Here is a 23,092-nt window from a genome sequence, read left to right as displayed (position 1 = left end):
AACACTCAATGATAAATATGTCACACCATTTATCTTTATAAGCCTAACATCCATTACTCTGTAAGACAAATACGACACCGCGTAATGGGAGATTGGTGGTTATGTACTTATCGTCAGTCGGCTGGTTGGCTTGCCCGCCTGGGCGTGACCTTCAACTCACGTCACGTACCTTTCCACGAACTTTCCAAACCATCCTTTACTGTCAATGAAACTGATTTTACTGTCCGGATATTTATAAATTAATTTTTCAAAAATTAAAGTCATTATTCGTGTATTACAACTTAGTTCACACCAATCCTGTCAGGCCTGTGATTTTTTTCATTGCACTTATTAAAAAATATTTCCAATGTGAATCATTTGTTCATTTCTGTTATGGTATCTAATGTCAAATATATTCCCGCTAGTACAACCAACAGCATCATACTTATATAAACGTTTGATAGAGTCCTTATTTTGTACGATTGTGTGTACTGTTGACTTGCTTAAAACTAAAGTGCGACCAACATAAGTGAGGCCTTCATGACATTCTGCACGCCGTAATACTTCAAGTTTTGTCTCAAATACTTGAACACGATTCATTACACTCTCACTTGGAAACCATAATTCCAATATGATTCCAACCACAGGTGCTTGTGCACGTACAGTTACCAACAGACGAATGGGCAGATGTTGCTTTGTGTTTGTGCATGCAAGTTACCTGCCACTGGCTAGACTGAAGTTCATCACGGCCTGTTCTGTGGTCGGGCGACAACTATGGCCTGGCGGAATATGCACGGACGTAAAAACATTTGATATTTTACACTCCATAGCTGCAATTTGCCATAGCTGATGTTTGTACAACAGTCACTAGCATAGTCAGACCTGTGCGTGCATCTCTTCCTCCCTCGTATGGCTAACTGTATGCCACGGTACATTTGTTGTTTACTGAGTTGAAGCAGACTTCGTGGCATCATGCATGACTTCTTTTTGCCTGTGGCGATTTTGTGCTAACTGAAATTTACAGATGTGCTATTCAAGACTGTGGCAGTAAAATTAACATTGGGCGTAATAAATTTGTTCAATTTAAGATGTGCTATGTGAAGGTTTGGTTATGCATATGTACATTTTAATGGGAACGTACCTACCTGTTAAAATGCTGACATTTCATTGCTTACACTAATATTTCTAGTTAACAATAAAATAAAATCATTGTTCTTGTGTCAGACACATGATGGCATTTTGTAATTATTTTCTCACTCTTTTTTACACAAATATTGTTGAATCATTAAGTATATCTGTACATAAGTGATACTATTTGAATTGTAAGTATTGTAACAGTAGTGAATGTTAACATATTTACATTTCATTTTCTTGGAAACAGTAAAAAACATTGCCATATTTTAGTTTGAATTGGGGCTAGTTTTTTTTTTTTTTTTAATTTTAATTTTCTCATTTGCAGTGTCTGCATAATTGATAATTTTACTCAGAACATGATAGTCTATTAGGTAATATAAATATATTATTTATTGGACAAATGTTTGGATAAGCAGAATTTTAAACATTACTTTCATGTAATCTAGTAAGCAAAGAGATCAATATTTTCCACATTTTTTACGTTTGTATGTCATAATGTTAAAATTTATTTGTATCAGCTTAGGGAGGAATCTCATTTACAAAATGTGCCCCCGTATTTTTAAGAGCAGTAGTTTGGTTGAGCATAATTATTAAAACTTTATAAATTGTAAGAATAAATAAATTTTTCTGTACTTTGTACAACTGTAAATCAATTCATTTTCTGCAATGGCTGCATCAATTATATTAATTTGTTTTATTTAATTACATTGGTTTCAAAAACTATGATGAACATTTCTTCTATCCGTAACTTAAAGATGTTGATTTCTCTGTAGCACTACAAACAAGATAATCAATAATTTAATTGTAACATGAAATTTATAAATATGGCTCAGAAAAGTTTTGTATTCTCTCAATTTTATTTCTTTTTATTTAAAAGAGTTCATAACTTAGGCTTTTATTCCTTATGTGGAGTTAAGAAATGAATTACCCACCTTTGTTAACTGGTTTTTAGTTATTTTAAAACTTGATAAGAAATGTTATCTTGATAATCTTTTTAACATATTTATTTGGTATCTCGCACACATAATTTCTCCCAAGCAATCTCCTCTCCCTCCCCTTCCCTGAGGAGATAGTATTATTAAATACGGCCAAATAAATTAAACATATTTAATGAAAATGAAGTCTAAAATAATTAATCTCAAGAATATCTTCTGCTGCTCCAAACCAGTTTCACCAAATAATAGAACATATAAAAACGTTTTTAAAATTTATTATTTATTAACTACAGCAGGGAGAGATGTACTTTGCAATTAGCGCACCCCCGGAAGATAAATTCCCACCCTCCTAACCAGGGAAACCACTCTTGAAGGACTTTTTATCATCCGGTACGTGCTCTATCCTCTGTTGGGGTGTCTGGGTCCACGTTATGACATGGGGGTTTGAGATACCGGGCATCAAGTCATCTGCTGTGAGCTGGCAGCTTCTGGTCACGTCGTGATTGGCCGATCGCCCTCGAGGAAGCCGGGCATTCACCTACGGTGTCGGTTGTGCATCTCGGTGTCGACTGGTTGGTCGCCTAGCCGCTCTGCAGTATCTGCAGTCTCCGCAACTTGTGTTCCTCTGCGCATCGTGGTGCCAGGTGTTTGGCGGTGGCCGAAGAACGTTCACCTGGAACCTGGGGCAAGTTGGATGCAGCTTCATTGCGTGCCCCCGAGGTGTTGGTACAAGCATCCTGGTTGTGCCGGTGTCACTGTTGGCCACTAGCACAAATTTGTCGCGTAGATGGTGTGAATAAAGAGTATTCCATTAAATATTGTATGCACATTTAAACGTTTTTATGATACACAAGTTTACATACTGTAAATGTTATTGAATTTTGAGAAGTGTAACTATTTTGTTAGTAAAATCTTACCTATTACTTCTAGCTGACAGAAGTTAGAGGACCAATTTTCATAACTTATTGAAAGAAGAGTTAACGATTTGGACTTGATATGAACTGTAAGTCTCAACAGCACTTTAGCTGCATGATTTTGAAAAATGCTGAATTCCCACCACATTATAAATGTTAATGTGTTAATGCTAAGAGCTGTAAAAGCTATCAACTTGAGCTGGTATTCTTCATGGGTAAAATAAGTTGGAAAGTGTGCCATACTAACAAGATAAAGCTGCATGACATCTGTGTAGGTAAGCAGAGCAATACAACTCTAGTGCCTGCAGACCGGTCGAGTCAGTTGTAGCTCTAAGCTTTTTGGTCATCTGGAGGGATTATAACTCACTGTTCTAAATGCCTTGGAGAAGTGTTGGCTCGCAGAACGCCACACACACTGGAGAGAATTTCTACGAGACTATGAGTACGGTATCATGTCTGACATGTGCAGTTTCATGTGGCAACAGATTTGCATGTTTCACGATGAGGCAAATCCTAGAGCTATCCACCTTAAAGGTCTTTTTTAAGTTCTTAAGAATTAATACCTGAATTTAGATAGCGTAGAATTCTTTGATGGTACCAAATGTATGAACTAATCAACATTCATCACCTATATTTGTGCATTATCTTTAGCCGGTTTTGATGTAAGGAATCTTATCTGACATCACTTATATCACTGCGATTCTATTCTTAGTTTCTGCATTAGAACATGTCTGTTGCGTTTCCACGTTTGTGGTTGGGTGAACTGGAGAACCTGTTATTGGATATTATTTCCCTAAACTCACTTGAATTATGACATGATATATAAATTCTATGGATAGACCAATCAAATCAAATACCTCTCAAAAGATTTGATACTCAATGCGTAATAGTCAAAGAACAATATTCACGAAGGAAAATTCTTAAATTAAAACACTAACATATGCTGAGTTGATAAGGAATCCACTATTTATCCCTACAGAAGTTATCAAAGAAATTTTTGTATCTGGCTTCAGCGACAATGCTTTGTAAATGTTTGTTTAACTCTTCAGGAAATATTTTTGACATAAAAATACATTCTTTATATCTTTAACATGTAAATATGTTTTTTGAAGTGAAACTTTTTGGGCACAATGAGAGTAAAATTTCAAGGCCAAATTTTAATGCAGCGTTTTCGTGAAACATTGTTGTGAAAAGTCTCTGACGTAAAAAGGACACAGAATAAGTACTTGGCCATAGAGATATAAAGAGAGCACAATGCTATATACTTTACTGGGCTCGTTTTCATTCTCTTTGTGCGATGATTAGTCCTCTGCCCAAAAAAAATTTAGAACCGCAAGAGATGGATGGACAAAAGAATAAGACAGAGAGTATGTGCATGCCCTTGTTTAAGAAAATAGATACAGGTATCCTACACAGTCAGCTGTGAGTGCCTTGAATTTTATATTTGCTACCAGCGTGCTCACATTCCACCTTGTTCAACCAGCAGTGTAGAGAGCACTGTTGAGACAGATCCCGCATAGATAGTGCTACCTGTTATCAATTTCATGTTTCATTCAGAGATTTGGCATGTTCCAAATGGCAGAATTGTTTAAAATAGTAATACGCACAGTTTTTATTTATGGTGTATTTCAACAGTGAATAATATTTATCTTTAATTAATCATTATTGATTGCTCAATAATTATTGATATCCTGAGCAGTTATTTTGAAGTGAGTAATAATTTTGTTAGTTCTTGTATATTTAGAAAATGTATTCTTTCTCTCTCTCTGCTGTTTTACCCCTTATGATATACTTATGAGTCAAGGTTTGAATTGCCAAAGAAGTTTCACTTCCTTCATATGTACTGAGTTACATGTGCTTTTTTTTTTTTAAATAAATATAATGTGTTAAAATGTTCCTTCTAAACTTAAATTTCTATGTATTTTTTCACACATTATTTTGTTCGTGACTCTTTGGATCTAGATTTGTTTTTGTGGCACACACTTAAGAATTGAATTACAGTTTTGGATTTGAGACACTCGTCACTATTTGGTTACAGCATGTCGGGTATGGACTAGGTGAGATGATACTGCAATGGTTCTCCATTGCCTTCTACAGTGTGGTGGTGAAGGGACAACACAACACAGCACTCAGGGAAGAAAATTTTTCTACAAGTGAAAAACCTCGACCTGACACGGAATCAAACCTGGAACCTTTGGCTCACGAGTCAGAAGAAGAAAGTGTAGGTTTCTTCACAATAAGACCTAGGAGGCCACATTACATTCTAGTCAACTCTGTGAGACAGTTTTCTTGGAATCAGAATATAATGTGTATGCTAATGCACATTTGTTCTGATCAGTTATTTAATGGCTTCGACTTCATCGTTAGAGATGGCAATGCACAACTCACATCAGGAATATTGGAGAGGCAATTGGCTGTGGCTCATAGTAAGGATCCATAATAGTATTTAATTAGAGTGAAGGCCCGTAGTCAGGAAAGCTGTCGGGTCTGGCACAAAAAACCACCTCACTAGGCATGATGAGAAGACAGCATACTGCTGCTGTATAAGTTGAAGCAGAAATGTTATGGTTCCTTCATTTATGATTTTAGCTTTCTCCTAACGTACATGATGATTCATCATCCAGAAAACCCCCGTCCAGGGGCGACTCCAGGGCAGGGCAAGCCAGGGGCAAACTCCCATGGCCCTGCGCCTAGCAAGGACCCCGTGTCACACCTTTTTTTAATTTTATCCTTTTTTAATTCTAGTTTTCTGTGAAAAATTTAAATAAATAATGGGAAAGGGAACCATTTAATTAGAAATGCTGATCATAAACTGTTTTTTTCAGATGAGTTTTCATGATTTTATATTAGGAAATATTATTCCTCATATAATGAACCAATTGCACCGGGATTTGATTTTTGGCAAATATAAAACTAACTCATGTATCATTTATTAGGAAAGAATAACAATTTCTTAACATAAATTAGTAAAACCATCGATGAGATTTAAGTTACTGGTTGGCTTTAAAAAATTAATTTGAAGCAAATTTTTTGTCTTTTTTAAATTTTCCAGGTGAAGGCTTCCTGAACTACTTTTATCCGTGGGATCTATTTCACATCTCCCAGACCCTCCGATAAAGCCCCTCTAAATAATGTCAGGGCTTGGCATTAGTAATTGGCCCGGGCCCTGAAAGTCTAGGGCCGCCACTGACCACCTTTCCCCCCATTAAATATCACAAAAAAATACTGAGGAGGTGTAAAATCATGTAGATACAGCAGCTGACCACACAAAGGCTGAAAAAATATTTTGTTTTAATTTTCCAAATACCAATGTCACAAATTAAGGCTTTGCAGTAGGCAGAAGAAAGAGTAGCATTAGCATTACAGAACACCCATCAAAATTAAAGTGTGGCTACAGCATTGCTGGGGTGATTTTGGGAAACAGTGTAAAACAGAAAATCATGATGTGAGGACCGTCAATCCATTTTAAATCCTCCAGATTGAAATTCCAGTGTGAACTGATTAAATGCTAAAACAGATAAATGTTGACTAAAAGTTTCCTCTCTCCAATATTAATACTAATAAATAATTTTATTTTAAACTGAATTTTTGAAAAGGTTGTTTTCTGATTATATTACAAAGGCTATTCAGTTTTTTTTTTTTTTTTAAATACCCTAGTCTTTAATCTCTCTCAGTAGTAACTGTGTTATTAACAAAAAACATAGTTGCTTTGTCTCTCATTGAGTGATCATTTGAATGGAACACAATGTACACATTTATAGCATACTTAACATTGCTGTGTGCATAATAAGAAGTGTTGGGTGCCTTTGAACTGTAAGGTTGGGTTTGTAAATGAATCTTAGATTTTTTTGTCTGTGATTGGCATGAAGCTTTTTTTTCATAATCTTTCTGAAGGCTGATACAATGCAGCCGGTAGAACATTAAAGTTTTCAGCAGGCTTCAAACCACTTCAGTGTTAACTCATGGCCATGTTGATGCATGACCATTTCCATACAGCTGGCACAGACGTTTGACGTAAAAATCTAACGGCCGTGTGTCCCGACACAGCCCCTCCCAATTTTTTATTTTTTTTGCTCCCAGGGGAATTTGCGAAGAATGTGTTTGTGAGTGATACCGACCGGGAAGACTAGGGGATGACATTGCGGTCCGACTTTCCTCTCCCCCTTTTAGCGCTCGCAGCGCTATAACCCCCTCGCGAGGCAGACAACGCGACCCGGGTATCCTGGCAACGGTAGTCGAACCCAGGCTGTCTAGTCGTCAAACCCCCTCCTCCTGCAGCGACACAGCTCGATGGAACGCTACTCAGAGGGGCGCAACTGAACTCACGAGTCACGGCTGAGAGTTGGGCAGGCAGCATTGCTGCCCTTCGCATCCACGCTCGAGTGTAACACTTACGTGCATACGTCCACATAGAGGCCAAAGCTTCGTTTTAATTGTTTATCGTGCTGACCCGTGGTAAACGTTGAAACGTGCTGCCTCTTCCAGGACACGTTCTTTGTTGTAAAGCTCTGGCTCTGTTGGCTTGGTACATTGTAATCTTACAGCGGGGCGCTGCCTCGCGATCCTCATGTTGTTGACTTGCAGCCCTCCTGTAACCATATCTTTCTTGCATTAAGGTGATGATACGTTGTAAACAAATTTAATTGTTAGAAATCTGTAAGAGTCACATAAGTTATTTAGTTTTGCCGGTGCTGGTTTAACAGCGTCATAGTTCTCAAACATAATGTATTCAAGATCCCAGAAACCACTATGCTAACAATTTAAATTTAGTTCAGTTTTGTACTTATACATAGGTCTCCATAACCAATAGGCTTAACAAAACAGTGGTATTCATTTTGCAACCTTTTTTTTGTTAGAAGTCAGGCTTTACATGTAAATGAGAACTTGTTATCGATATTGATAGTATGAACCATTATAACCAAACATAATTGTTTACCAATTTTATTTCAAACAATATAATATGTTTTTTTATTGATGAGTAAACATCTTAGCTTCCTGTATACTGTATTGGGTAGGAAACATTTTCGTGAAAATGAAACTGAAGTCGATGAACAGAAATATGTCACAAAAATGGCGGACTGACGTGTGGCAACATAAACCAGTGTCTAGTCATTTTTATAAACATTAAGGGACATACCAAAGATATTGGTGTGCCAAATGAAACTTTATGAATGTGAAAATACCCTGGAATATATTCTGTTAACTAAAACAGTCATAGTAAAAAAGTAATCTCAATTTTAAAAATACATTAGGAAAATGACACTACTCTCTTCATAATACATAGTCTTCTCCCTAAACTCAAATTGTTCAGATAGTTTTGTGATAGACCACGTGCTTGTTAACTTCAAGATATGTGGTTTAAATCTCATCACTGGAAATTTTTTTTTACCGTTTTAATAACATTTTAATATAATAATATATAATAATGTTGAAAAACCTCAATAAGTTTTAAGGTTTGTTTGTAGTAATTATTTACAGACTGATTTCAGTCGTTTGATATGTACTAACATATACTTAGTGTTATAATATGTGTTTTAAAATGTTTCCGGTTAATATTTTAGTAATGCCATAGAAGTGTTACTTCTAACTTGTGCAGAATTTTTAAAGTACTAACTGTTTAATGAATTTTAACAATATGGACAGTTTTAATAAAATTCCTTGGTGAAAATCAGGTCCATTAACAGGGTTCAGGATTTTTCATGCCTTTTTCGCTTTTATTGGAGCCTTTTCTAATAGTTTAAAATTTACGTTTGTTTCGTGCTGCCATCTGCAGGTGATGGCGGCAAGCAAAGTATATGATTCACGCAGCGATTTCTAGCGGCACACGCAAATGTAAATGTGTGATTCGTGTCCAGAACTTTGGGTTATTTACTCGAAAAGCTGATATTTCATTGATCAGTATATTTATCACGCCGCTTGGCATTATTTTAAAGAATTCTACATTAAATTTTGTGTCCGAATTTTATGTTATAAGTTTATTTGCACCATGAACAACATGAGAACACATGAATTTGCTCATTACCAAGGCTAGATGTTTACACATCACTGTCGAGTGCTGAAAGACTCGCTCACATTTTATTTATAATATATTCTAATACACCACCATAGTATTATGGAGCTCACTGCTTGAATAGGGTCAGTGTTCAGATAACACACAAGATTGTTATAAAAAAGTGAAAACATATCCAGTTTATGTATAGATTATTGTGCTCATAGCACATCATAGTAGTGTTCTTTTGTATCTGCTACTGCTATCAGCTACAATGCTGTGGGATAGTTTTTTCAGCACATCAGGTGAAATTTTAGACCCAGAAATAAATTTTTACATTCTAAACATGGAAATATTATTAATTCATTTTAAAAATGAAAATTTAATGCACTGAATGTTTCTTAAAAACAAAAAAACTTCTGTGTGTTTGCACACATATTATTTATTTCGGACTCTTATTGAGATCTAGATCTGGATAAAAAGCTCTTTTTTGTAAGAATCAAATTAAAAATTTGTATTTGAATTAAAGTGGATTGGATTAATTTATAGTTACTACACTGCTTATTCAGTCTATTTCCATAAAATGCTAAAACATTTTTTTTCCTTGGCAGTGTTGCATAACTTTTTCAAACAATGCCAACAAATGCAACGAAATTCACATTGTTTAGTGATCTTGGTTTTGTGATCACCATGCAGTGATACTAACCACCCAGACACTGAAACTGTACATCTGCTGATGATGTAGATGATGTAGATGTGATGATGCAAATTCTCTGGTAGAAAATCTCACAACGAGTTAAATCATTAATTGCTCTAGCCTAAATGCAATTTACCCTCAAGACTAGTGCACAATTAGCTGTTAAAAATCAACTTTTAAAAATTGCACTGGTATCATAAAACTCTTTTTTTACATAAAAAAAAAATTCTCATTGGAAATTTAACCAACCAAGCATCTTGTCATGTGCAAGGCACACACATTATATTAAAAGTTGCATTACACACTACGATATATTCATTTTCTAGATGTTGGAATCTGCTTACGACAGCAGCAGTGTTGAGGGTGCTTTCCTCTACAAAATTGCAATGTTTTTATGCATTCTTTTGAAAGTAAAACTTTGATAGCTCATTTTTCAGCTACTGGTGTTACCAGTGCATTAGGTTGACCATTAAAATATTTTCCATTTCCGAAGCCACACTATCATGGTATTCTATCTCCAGCCTTGATTTACTGAGTGAATAGCTTGAGAATGTATCTTGGTGACGTGCCCCTGGATTAAGCAACTATGTCGTGGGCACTACCCCTATCTATTTATTTGAACCGTGCATAGGAGGACAGAGAGCACAGACATCTCAGGACGTGACTTGTCCTTGGTGCCTCGTTCTTACTTAGGCGTCAGGAAGGTTCAGTCTCGATGCTCCCTGATAAATTAATTTTATCAGAGTTGTTTTCAGGTCGCGAAAGTCCTGAAAAAGTAAGGAAACTGAAGGACTGGTCACGAAAAAGTCCTTAAATAAGCAGTAATGGTGCTGGAAGCCACGAAAATTTAATTTCCAGCAGCATTTGGTTAGTTGCATTACGAATTTTGACACCTTGCTTCAGTTTAATATAAATAATTAGAGACTATTCTCATAAATCATGTGGAAATACTCTCTGAAAAGGTTTTAGCTCTTTTATAACTCAAAAATCTATGAATAGTATAAATTTTCATGTTACATTTTTTTTAATTTTTAATTTTAGTTATTGAATTTTATATATATATATATATATATATATATCACCTTTTCATTAAAAAAAACTCGTAGGAAACTTATTAAAAGTGTTGAAGTTGGTTCAGTGGGTAGTTAATAGTAGACACCCTGTGAGGGTATGTGCAGCCGGAAGACGGGCTCGAGCTACTCTAGCTGCTGTGAGCGGGTCGCTGGGTCCCCGTCTCCCGCGGGTGTCGTCACCATGCCTGGCTGGTCGTTCATTCCACTCCGACTGATCATGTAGGCACTCGTCCCCTGTTGTCTCAGTGTGTCTGTGATGCACTGTGACAACTACTGTGTAGGGACACTGTCCAGGGTGCACAGCAAAAGAGTCGACTAGTCTTTTTTAAAGTTTTGAAGATCATTTTTTATTCTTTAGATGCCTAATTGTACTGAATATTTTCATTGTATAACACGAACTGGGGATGCTCTGTGTCTTCAATAAACGTATACTTAGTACCTAATTGTTACATACAGTCAAACCTTGATTATCCGTGAACCGATTAACCGGACATTCAGTTAACTGAGGTCTCTATTAAAAATTAAACTTGGGGGGGGGGGGGGGGGGGGGGACCAAGCCCGCGAAGTGTAATTCATTAGGGAAGGGACAAGAAAGTAGTAAAACTAAAAACTACATCTTAAAAGTAGAAACGGGCTAGAATTGCCAGTGAGAAGAAATAATGGTCCGGGTTAAGCTGGATTACAAGTACGGAACTGCCCTTCGTTCCGAGAATCGCTTCCTGCCCTGTGGAAATCAGCACACTCACTCTAGAACCTTCCCAACCCTCGCACTCTAGAACCTTTAGTTGCATGTACCTATGCATATCAAACTGTAAATATATACAGTAGAGCACCCCTCAACCGTAATTCCCGCAAACTGAACTCCCGATATCCGGAACTAATTTTCCAAAAAAATATTAAAACATTACAAAACATTTCCGCACTGGAACGAGGTGTTTTTGCTTTTGCCTGACTGTACATGTCTTGTAGGCGCGCGCGCGCACGTCTGTCAGAGAGCTAATTATAGCCAGTCTTTCCCGCGCATTGCTTAAATACACCGCTGGTTTTTGCGTCGGACGTGAATTACTAGAAAGATGTTTATGCTATAAGTAGTGTTATTGTTTCACTATGTCAAGTAAACGGAAAATTCCGGCCCGAGAGTATGTACACCGACTACCACTAAACACGCTGACACACGTGATAGCGAGTAACATTTACTTCCAATGTGTGATGCTTTCAGTTTGTAGACAGTAATTTAGTGTACAAATATGTATTATGTTAATATTTATACTTTAATATATGGTTAAACAGTCTACATTTATCTGTATTTTCTATCTCTGTGTTTTTAAACGAGATGCTTGAAGTGTTATTCTTGTGTATGTGAAATTTTAACTGTGCGTGGCAGTGACTATAACTCTCCAGAAAGTGTGAATCACTAGCACGTCAACACAGAAGTAACACAACACTGCAGCTGTAGTCCTACTACCTCCCCCGAACCCTCTTCATCGTCCTCTTCGCTCACGCACGGACCCACCCACAGAGATAAGAAACACGTGCCTGCCAGCTTGCTTGAATGAAGGTCATTCAACCGGCTTGGAGGCCGGCCCTACCGCAACTCCCCTTACCCGGAATTTTCCCATAACCGGAATAGACCTCCCCCCAATGATTCCGGTTGAGGGGTGCTCTACTGTATTCATATTTTTCATTGAAACTGTATATTTTAGGTCATTACAAATAATTTCATTGATACATATTGTCAAAAATTAATAATTAGTGTCAGTAATACTTGTACATTTGTTTTGTATAAATTACTTACAAAATTGTTCTGTATTGTATGACCTAAATAAATTTTAATTCGATTATCCATGATTTTTGCTTATCTGTGCTGACAATAACCAATACACCCCCCCCCCCCCTTCCCCATTACCCCAGTTAATCAAGGTTCTACTTTAATACAAAATAATGTACTTCATTTGTAAACTTAAGTTTCGTTATGTACATAATTTTTCCCCAATGTCAAAAATGCATTGTTATTACAGAATATAATTAATGATGTTTTAGCTAAGAGATTTGTTGCTGTGTTTTGTTTCAGGAATGTAGTAGGATATGAGCCCTTGCATGGATATGACTCGGTGGCCATACCACAAGAAGTTGAAGACACGTAACGGCGGCATACCAGCGTTCAGGCCCACAGTGCTGTAAGTAATCGATGATCAATGTCTGGTGAACAAATATTGACTTGTAGGTGGTTTCGAGAAGAATAGTCGCACATTTGACAATGCATGAAAGATTCCATTACATTCCGTCTCTTTTACAATAAAATTCAACATTGTAGACAATAATAATTGTTTTATGCCCAAAATGTGCTACATTTGTATTTCACAGAAAGAAACTGCAGAAGAACTTTAATGAATTAAGTATTTTCAAGAATGAAAATACTATTAAAACTTTTTTATAAAATTTCCATGTTCAGTTAAAGAACCCTAATCAAAGTTGAAATAAGCACAGAACACAATTTCCATACAATTCCTATATAGGTTAAATGGAAATGGTTACACCATAAGTGGTTTAAACACCCAAGCTTTGTTGGTAAATGTGTAGGGTAGGGTTAAATAGTAACACATTTATGGGTTTGGGCAGTGGCAGATGCGGAAGGAGGGATAGGGTGTATAAAGCCCCCCTCCCCGTGAAGTAATAAAAAAATATGTGAGATCTCAGTGAAGGCAGTATGTTATTTTAGGTGAAGCAAGGTAAGCTGTTACAATGTCTGGATCACCAACCATGAAAGCATTGATGCGTGTTGAATATATGGTAATGTAACTGTCCAAACCCCTTGTTACCTATGTTTTTGAATACAATTTTTTTTTCCAAATTCTCTTCCAAAATAATTTTCTGTATCTACCACTGTGCTTGGGTGACACTTGATGCCCTTCAAATTAATACCAGCTTGTGCATTAAGGTCTCTAAAATTAGCAAGAGGGCGAGAGAAAACCAGGATTTTAAATAAAGATGTTAAAAAAATAGGGAAGGTTAAAGTTTCACATCTCGCAGCTATACACCGAGGCTTCAGGCGATGGGAACTCCAGTACAATAGTGGGCTCCGAACAAGACTGAGTCATGCCGAGATGTGGGGATTGAACCCACGACCCATCACACGAGTGCCACATGTTAGTGATTACAGACTCCAAGAGTTATGGCGATGACTAACTAGTTAAAAATCAAGTTTTAATTATTTTTTTTGTAGGTAATTTTATTTCATGTAGTACCAGAGTAGTTAGTTGTAAGTTTTAATTTTATATAACCTTAATCCACTATAGTTTACCGATCTGGGAGCCACAAGTAGTGGCAAATAATGGTCCTCGAGCAGGGTTTCTTTACGGGCCACAAAAAGTCCTAAAATAAAACAATAAAAATGCCGGAAGTTCTAAAGCTGTAGAGAGAGAGACTTCAAATAGCCAAAGCTGAGTCCTATGCCATGTCAAACAAAAAAAAATTAGCATGGAAGCTTTATTGCAAGCTGTATCAAAATATTTGGAATTGCAAGATTGCTTAGTAATTAGGCAAAGGGAATTGCAAGATGCCGACGACACGACCGCACGTAGCAACGATCAAGCTACAACTAAACCAATAACAAAGTTGTTTTCCTTTACAAAAGTGTCAACAAAAGGGAGGCAACCCCGTGTAAACAGACCAATCACAACACAGATCCAGAAAAATCACAATTTAAGGAGAAATACTGAAAAATGTTTTTCTCTGAAAGTCTGGGAAGTCACATCACCCCACCTCAAAACTCGCTCTGATTGGCTGGCGAGGCAGCACCCAGTGAAAATTCTGGTTCATTGCTGCGCAGTCGTGCGCTCACGTGCTGGGTTTTCCCAATATTTTTAGGCGTGAAAAATAACTTGCTGGCGGCAGAGTGTGGTGCCCGTGTCTTCCTTTCTTTTGAAAACTTCTAAAATGATCTAGAATGTTGCAGTCTTACTATCGAGAACATGCTTTAAAATTTGACAAAACATGATTAATACATATGTTAATTTTAAGTGATTAAGTAAATTACAGTGAAACTAATAATAAAACACACTACACTCAGCTTTATCTAGAACTAACCCAAATCATTAATAATATTAAAGCACAAACAAAATAACTTAAATTACTATATATAATAGAAGAAACATGAGTACATACAGTAGAACCCTGTTATAATGTTCCTGCATATAATGTTTTCCTGCTTATAATGTCATAATTTTAAAGTCCCAATATTTCCCCCATAAGGACAATGTATTTATTTCCTGCATATAACGTTCATAAATAGTGTAATTTCCTGCTTATAATGTTTGCTTTCTAACATTCAATAAATGGGGGGAAAATGTTTTAAAACCAAATTATTCCAACACTTACGATAAAAAGTTTCCTTTATGTATGTTTATGTTTACAATCACTGCCATACAATACATGAAGTTTGTTAAAATACATTTTTATGCAATATACTGAAGGTACATAATGTTCATTGTTACGTGTCAGTTGGCACCCTTAGTCAACTCTTCTCTTCCTTGCCATTCCAGTGGGTATTCAGATGCACGTACATAGTCCTACGATATTTAAGTTGCCAACCATTGAGCGAGGGCATAACTAAAAGTGTTTTCTATTGCTTACAAATAACTTTTTTTTTCATTCATACGTAGGAAGCCCAAAATTAAACATTTTCAGGTGGCGAAGGAGTAGACGTTGTCATCATGAATCGTGAGACAATTTTACAAAAAATGTGACAGTGTACCTTTAAAGACAAACAAAATTTAACCAGGGAACAAGACAAAGTTGAAAAATTGTTGGCTTGTTTCAGAAAATTCATGTATCAAGTATACTATCTTTGGTTTTAACATTAAAGTTGTTTACATAGCTTGGTGAGTCCATTGGTACAAAGCTCAAACATTGTTAAGTGCTAAATTGAGATTTCCTGCTTATAACGTTTTCCTGCTTATAATGTTTTTTTCTTGTGCTCCCTTGAAAAACATTATAACAGGGTTCTACTGTAATAATTATGAAACATTCAGAAAACATCAACATAAAACATTCTCAGTCAAAGTGTTATTGGTGGTAGGGGGCAAAAATTCTGCGATGTTAAAACTCGCATGAGTCTTTGTTTTGTGCGACAGGCTCGGATGTTTGGACTGCAAGCCTGAAGCCAACTGTTTGCTGAAATCACCTCAGTGACTTCAAGGACAAATTGCTTCAGACAAAAAGCTTATTGTACTGTAAAAGGGACTTATGAATGCTCATTCATCATATTTCGCCTTTGTTGCTATTTTTATGGTTATGTTCTGTGACTGCGATGTAAATGTTCTATGATGTACATCAAGGTTAAACCATGCCAAAGACATTGCTGTGTATGTCTGCATATGCTTGAATGAAATTGAATTTCAAAAGCTTGGACATAGGTTGCAAGAGTTTGCTATCTATATATGTGCATAATTTTTTATATATATCATTATTATCAGTGACCTTGCAGAATATTAAACCTACATATTATTAAGTAATTTTTTATGTGTGATATATTGAGTTTCTAATTGTTTGGCTGTTTCTTAATTTAAGGTATGAATTCCATGTTAAAATGTTATGACTGTAAATAACCATCTATGTTCATGGCCTGCTAGCACTGGCCATTTATGAGACTTCTCTATAATGTATCTAGTTTTGTGTTTGTTGTTACTTCTATTAGATACTTATCATACAGTTTTATAGTAATAGCAAATAATATTTTTTGCATTAAGAATGTATTGCTTTGTGACTACTTAATTATTTTAATTATTTTTAATTTTTTAAATATTTTATATTACCTACATGTTGTACATGACATACGAATGTAGTTTAAAGATGTTACCTTTTAATAAAATATTGCAATTGACCATATGCCTCGTGGTGAATACCTCCACAGCCAGATAATTTATTTATTCTTTCACATTAATGTTTTATTAGAAGTGCTTATGAATATCAGGATTAAGAAGCCATTTAATTTTAATTACAGTATAAACTCTTTTTTAAAGATAGTTAACCAATGAGGTGATACTGTATTCTGACCACAAATATTTTATACTTTGATGTTTAGCAAAATGCTTACTGAAAAAAATTATTTAGATATGTGTTTCATTATGCATTGTTGGCAATTGAAGCTTCAAGAAATTTTCTATGATGTCAACAATACTGGAATCTTATGAAAATTAGTTTTTAATGAAATCACTAACGGTTTCACTGAAGTTTGCAAAGCACAATCATACAAAAGCTTATAAAAATTCATACAAAAATATAGTAAAAATAAATAATTTTGTTTACTTTCTACAGTTGTTGGTTTACAGCTTCAAAATCTCATGTTATTTACTTATATGTGTTAAAGTGATACAATATCTGTTAACTGGCTGCTAAGTGGTTACCATGTATATGTCTCTCTCTCTCTCTCTCTCTCTCTCTCTCTCTTTCTCTCTCTCTCTCTCTATATATATATATATATATATATATATATATATATATATATATATATATATTCAAGCTGGTTCAAACCTTTTTTTCAGCTCAGAAATAAAAAAAAATTAATTAAATTGATTTTAATTTATAATATGACTGAAAAATTAAATATACATAATTGATGAAATAATATTTTATTTCTCAAATAAATATAGTCAAAGGTTGAATTTTATTGCATAGGCATGTTATTATTTATGATTCTCATTACATTCACATTATAACAAACAGGCTTTATTTATATGGCTCAATCCATGAAATATTTTGAAAATTTATTTGTGTCATCTTACAATACTTGTTTTCCCAGGAAAAAATGGTGAAAAAAATTTTCAAACAATCCTTAATAATATTGTATTGGTTGACTTACGTAAACTAAAAATTAATAGCTCAAATGTAGTATTACCTAATTTATAAAACATTTTATCATTACATCATTTAACGAGACAACAGCCAATTACATGTTAATGTCCCTTTTAGACAACGAAAATCTGGAAAACAAAGAAAGCTCAGGGAATTGGAAAGGGATTGTAACTTAGAAAACACAGGGAGATAGACAACATGTTAGAAACAAAGATTCCGTGTTTACCCTCGTATATGTCGCAGATTTGCAAATTTTATGCCAATTTTTTGGTTTAATAAAATCTATACTGCGAACCATATGCAAATTATCCATTTTGGGTAAAATAAAATTAACATTGCACTGTTGTGGTTGACAATGTGCTTAAATAACTAGCCTGTGTTGGTTTTTAATAAATATATCGTGAGTAAACATAAATTGTTTAATTAAAATAGTTCAGCCGTACGTTTAAAGCATCATGAACTACACCTTTAAAAGTCTTTAGGGTGGCTACTTGCCTGGCGCTGGTAAGTGACATGGTAGTCTGCCACCGGCTGGCACTCTGTGAGAGAGAATCTAATAATAAACCAGCCAGAGAGAGAGAGAAAAAGGTGAGGGGGTGCGTGCATGTGTGTGTGTGTGTGTGAGTGAGTTTAAGTGCGTGCATCCATGCAACAGTGTTTATGGTTCTCTCTTCCTTCCTCCCTCCCTTCCTCAACATTGATAATGACTGCGAACTGGCACTGTTCTCAATCATCGCATTTCTATCTCAACAGTTTTTTATGATGCAACTTGTCCAAACATTGTTTTTGCGTGAGATTTTCTACGCTTTCTACTACAACATGCCATTCAAGTCTTGCTTGTTTTTATTGAAGAAACTGACAAAAATTTTTGCAAGGAAATAGTTTAAGGTCTTTTCTCTCTTGGGAAAGGCAATGGTAAAAAAAAAATTATTAGACAGGAAGGAATACATGGGTATAAAAAAATAGAATTCTTTTCCTTTGTAATTTTTGTTGGATAATGCTAAGGTGTTGGCAGAGGGGGGGAGGAAGGGCCATAAGGGATGAAGAGAGGAAAGACGAAGGACATCAGTGCTGTGTTTCTTACGTGGCAATAAGCTTAGACATGGACCATAAAAACTTCACTTATATTCTACTGGAGAGACAACCTATATTCCTGGGCAACCCTTATGATGAAAATGTTAGATTGCCCAAAATTAAGGGTGCAATCCATACGCAGGAGCGACCCTTCTGCGAGTAAATACGGTACCAGTAATTTTTTATACTATGCTGACAACACCTGTTGTGGTCCATCTACTTGTACAGGCCATTATGCTTCATTTCTGCCTCAGCAAGGCACGTGCGTTTTGCAAGTGGCGTGACGCACCCAGCACGGTGCAGTGTAGCATTAATTGATTGATTGTCGCCCTAGCAAAATTTGACAGGAGGGTATAAGCACGTTGTAAAATTTTAACGTAATAATTATAAGAGACAACCTGTTGTTCTGGGCTTGGATGCATGCCACACTGCAGGGGCCATTACCGTTGTCTCATCTGATCTTACTTCATCCATAGTGTAATTAACATTGTTTCTCTAACCCTGCAGTCAGCCCCGCATGTCCTTTTTACGTAAGGAACAATTAATGTCATGTGCAATTGAGCAGTTTTATCACTGATACATTAAAACTACACCTGAACAAGAATCTTGGCCCAGGCCTTGACCTTTCTTCTGTTTTGCCGGCCACTCCTTAGTGCAGTGACATGTGCACGAACACTTCACTTATCATTATTAAAAGGCAGAAAATGAACAGTGCCCACATTTAATTGACCCATGTGGTACCAGCCTAATCTTCTGACTAGATTGCTATTGGTGCTCCTGTTCAGTGTAACCTCCGGCCCAAATGGCCTATATTGTAATATGTAAAATGTGCAGTATCCGCCTTCTTCACGTGATGCATGTGAACTATGAGTGAAGACTACCAACGTCTTCTTGTAGTTGTTCCTGAGACCCATAGTGTAATTTTCAGTGTTGTGGTGTTTCATCGTGAACTGTAATATGTAAGATAGCACAGCGTGTGTCCGAACAGATTTCCTTCTGCATGCGACATGTGTAACCAAAAGGACACTCTCACACCCGCATTCCGCCTTCTTAACCGTAAAGGCCCGCATTGTCATATACCGGTCAGCCGGGCACATGCCCGTGGTCACATGTTGAAGATAAATGTATGCATATGACCCTTAATTTGAACTACCTAAATTAATAAGAATGTATTTTTTTTTATTTGATCATTCATAAATAAATATTATATTTTTCATATCCTCTTAATGTAATCTTGTATGTATTTGTTTTATGTATCTGATTGTGTTATTTTGTGTTTACCCAAGTTTTGACTTTGTCATATCGTTTGTCTTGCCCCTTAGTATGTAGTGTCTGCCTTGTGTGTAGTGCCTACCCTCTATGCAATGCCTGTCTCATGTATTGTTATTTTTATTTTTGTTAGTCTTATCAATTAGTGTTTTTTGTCTATACATTCTCTCACCTATATATTTTACCTATCTCAAAAGTTATGTTGGTAGGCATGTTATAAATTAAATAAATAATTAACTGACCCAAAGCTGCTAGAGTTAGTGAATGTATGAGCAAGCTCTTTGAATAAAACACTTTTACCAGAATACCTGTCGTATTCAATGAGTATTATACATGCTTATTACAAATTATCATCTTTTAATGAATTAGAAAGTGCTCATGTATCAGTCAAAAAGACACTGTTTGGTAAAATAATTATCAAGAAAATTTGAAGTGTCATATTTGTGGAATAATATGCTATCTTTATGAATAAAACAGGATTCATAAAAAAATGAAAATAGTGACACCGAACTCTCCTGTTTTAGAAATGAAAGGCTTAAAAATTTCCAGGACAATTTTAGTTTGTATAATGGTGAAAAATAAAACCCAAAGAAATGTAGAAAAAATAAAAATATGTGAGTGCAAAACAAAAGTACATACCTTTTCCACCTGTTCCTCGTGCTTTATAAAATGTTTAGCGCCTAAAGTTGGAACATCAGTAACAGAGAACAACTCCTCAGCTTGACTGAGTCCTATTCCAGAGGCTATAACAACCCCTACAAATGTTGTGTTCAAAGTCTTTTCACTTTCTTGAGAGACAGTCGCACATTTCACACTTAAATCGTAACTTGGTTACTAAGTAAATTTGATGTTCATTTTCCAAAATGTACTTCCCGCCTGTACACACAGACTTGTGGTTTACAATTTTGTCATACTCTCTCATAAATTGCATAAGATCTACTAAATGGTGGCCTTCAATTCCAGATGTTTGCACGTTTACTTTCTGTTTCAATAAGCAGTGGAGGTAACACTTCATCACTGTAAAGAATATATATATATATATATATACACACACACACACACACACACACACACAAGAAATGCTTGTTTAAAGATATATATATAATTAATTGAAAACACGGATAAAATGACATTTTCTAAAAATGAATCCTAGCTAGATCGATTTATCGCCCCCAAAACCCCCTGCATACTAAATTTCATGAAAATCGTTGGAGCAGTTTCCGAGATTCAGATTATATTTATATACAAAGAATTGCTCGTTTAAAGATATAAGATATATATATATATAATTATAATTATTCTTGAAAAAAATACTTGAGCGTAACTTGTTAATGCAATTTTAGAGGACTCCTTGCGGCCAGGGTGTCCACAAGGAAAAATTATTTCGTACCAACTTAGGCGAGAAAAAAGTACTAGATTAGAAAAAAAAGTACTAAATTATAATTTGTTATGGTTTTTAACAATTTAGTAAGTTATTATGACATTGCAATGCTCGAACTAAAATATCACACCACACACACATACATTCCATAGTTTTTTAAAAATAATTACGCTTAATAATAAAACATATTGGAGTTACAATAATATTATTATATTAAAGAAAAATGTACTAAACCACTAAAAAAGTTATAAAAGTACTAGATCTAGTACGAAAGTACTAACTGTGGAGACCCTGCTTGCGGCTAGTGTATGCAGTGAGCTGTAGCAAAATAGCCATACTGGTAAATACCTCCAACTGCACATGCGCTAGGATTATGTTGCTACACATGCGTCCGTTGGAGGTATGCCTTAGTTACGACCTCGCTGCAGCTCACCACGTGTACCAGCCATGTTCAAGTATTTTTTCAAATAAAAATATAAAAGTGAGATTATAATATACTCTTTTTTTTTAAAAAAAAAAAAAAAGAGAGTGAATCTTTACAATGTGCGTGAAAAATACAATCATTGACAGGATTAAAAAAAAAAGCTTCATACAAATAATACATAAGTGGAGTTATGTTATACTTCTTTAGGCACATTATGAACAAATTATGAGAGTGAATTTACAACATGCATGTGCAATGTGCATTCGCATGGCACCTGGCTCTTTCAGAATGGCCTTAAGCGTCAATCCTCAGTTTCTGCCTAGATAAGAAGGTAGGTATGGCCTGACTGGCACGAGTACCCTCTGAATGGAGATTCCTAAGAGGGGTAGGTATAAGGTTTTCCCCCCACCTTGGGATGCCCTGAAAATGGCTCCCAGTGTCCCTCGTCTGATGCCTACTTACTTGCTGCGGCTGGTTTGGCTCTGCGGTATTCCTTTCCCTGCAGTAGTAGGGCTGACTTGCTTGATGGCCTGCTGGCTGGCTGGGCAGGTAGGTCCCCGAGGAGCTCCCTCACCTCGAAAGGACACTCTCAGAGACGTGGTACAAGCTTTATTCTAACACTCGATTTTTATGCCGACAGTCTCCCTATACACTAAACTACTCCGCGGACTAGGTCGACGTACTCCGGATTGCGGCTGCTGACAAGGCGCGGTAGGCAGGCTCGGCTGCCAGTAAAGGCGCGGTGAACAGGTTGTGGTGCGGTGAGCAACAGATACCGAAAATTGCTGTAACAACCCACCTCTACGGTGAGCAAGGCTCGGCTGCCAGTGGTGCCTCTAGGGCAGTAACCAGTGTTGCCAACCTTTTGAAACATATTTATGCTACAACTCAGAAAAATATATGATGTTTTGAGAAAAATTATGCTACATTTAACCAATTTTCTTTTAAGATATTTATTAAGGTAGAAAAACATTGCTTTGCTTCGAGATTACAGACGTTCGCGGCACGTCGCGCATCAATGTGATGTAATATTCATACAATGAAATATGGGCTACATACAAATAAAAAGTAAAGATGTGTTATTTTAATTAATATACTTCGATGACTGATATTGAATACCAATCCACACAATTTTGTTTAACACCATGGAAATATATGTACAAATAAAATAAGTGTTTAATTCACACCATTTTATCTACACTTTCATATCTCTTTGGTGTAACATAATTTTTTACTAGTATTAATGTCCTTAATGTATACATTTTTCTATGGTGTATTTGTTTACTGTTATTTAATATTTTATTATTAATTTTTCAATAATTTTTTGAAAATAAAACATAGTGACACCGTTCCGGCTGCCTCCCCGTCAAA

The 23,092-nt window shown here is 35.8% G+C and overlaps 1 protein-coding gene and 1 long non-coding RNA gene across 3 annotated transcripts in view; one reads left to right on the top strand and one right to left on the bottom strand.

The window, feature by feature from the left end:
* LOC134528053 (cystinosin homolog) overlaps nucleotides 1-17,201 on the top strand; it is a 77,863-nt gene extending 60,662 nt beyond the window's left edge. For both annotated transcript variants that reach the window (XM_063361266.1, XM_063361267.1), the window contains exons 11-12: nucleotides 12,793-12,898; nucleotides 15,854-17,201. In XM_063361266.1, coding sequence (XP_063217336.1) covers nucleotides 12,793-12,865 — 73 coding nt within the window. In that variant the 3' untranslated portion in view covers nucleotides 12,866-12,898; nucleotides 15,854-17,201. The remainder of the gene's footprint in view (nucleotides 1-12,792; nucleotides 12,899-15,853) is intronic.
* Nucleotides 1,400-22,567, bottom strand: LOC134528055 (uncharacterized). Its single transcript, XR_010074339.1, has 3 exons — nucleotides 22,184-22,567; nucleotides 7,358-7,551; nucleotides 1,400-2,728 (listed from the first exon to the last, which is right to left on the bottom strand). It is a non-coding gene; the product is annotated as an uncharacterized LOC134528055 (long non-coding RNA).
* Nucleotides 22,568-23,092: the final 525 nt, after the last annotated feature.

The sequence above is a fragment of the Bacillus rossius genome, chromosome 1, assembly GCF_032445375.1.
Source record: "Bacillus rossius redtenbacheri isolate Brsri chromosome 1, Brsri_v3, whole genome shotgun sequence".
NCBI classification, from domain to species: Eukaryota; Metazoa; Arthropoda; class Insecta; order Phasmatodea; family Bacillidae; genus Bacillus; species Bacillus rossius.
The sequence above is the reverse complement of the archived record's forward strand: the minus strand, read 5'-3'. Positions and strand labels throughout refer to the sequence as shown.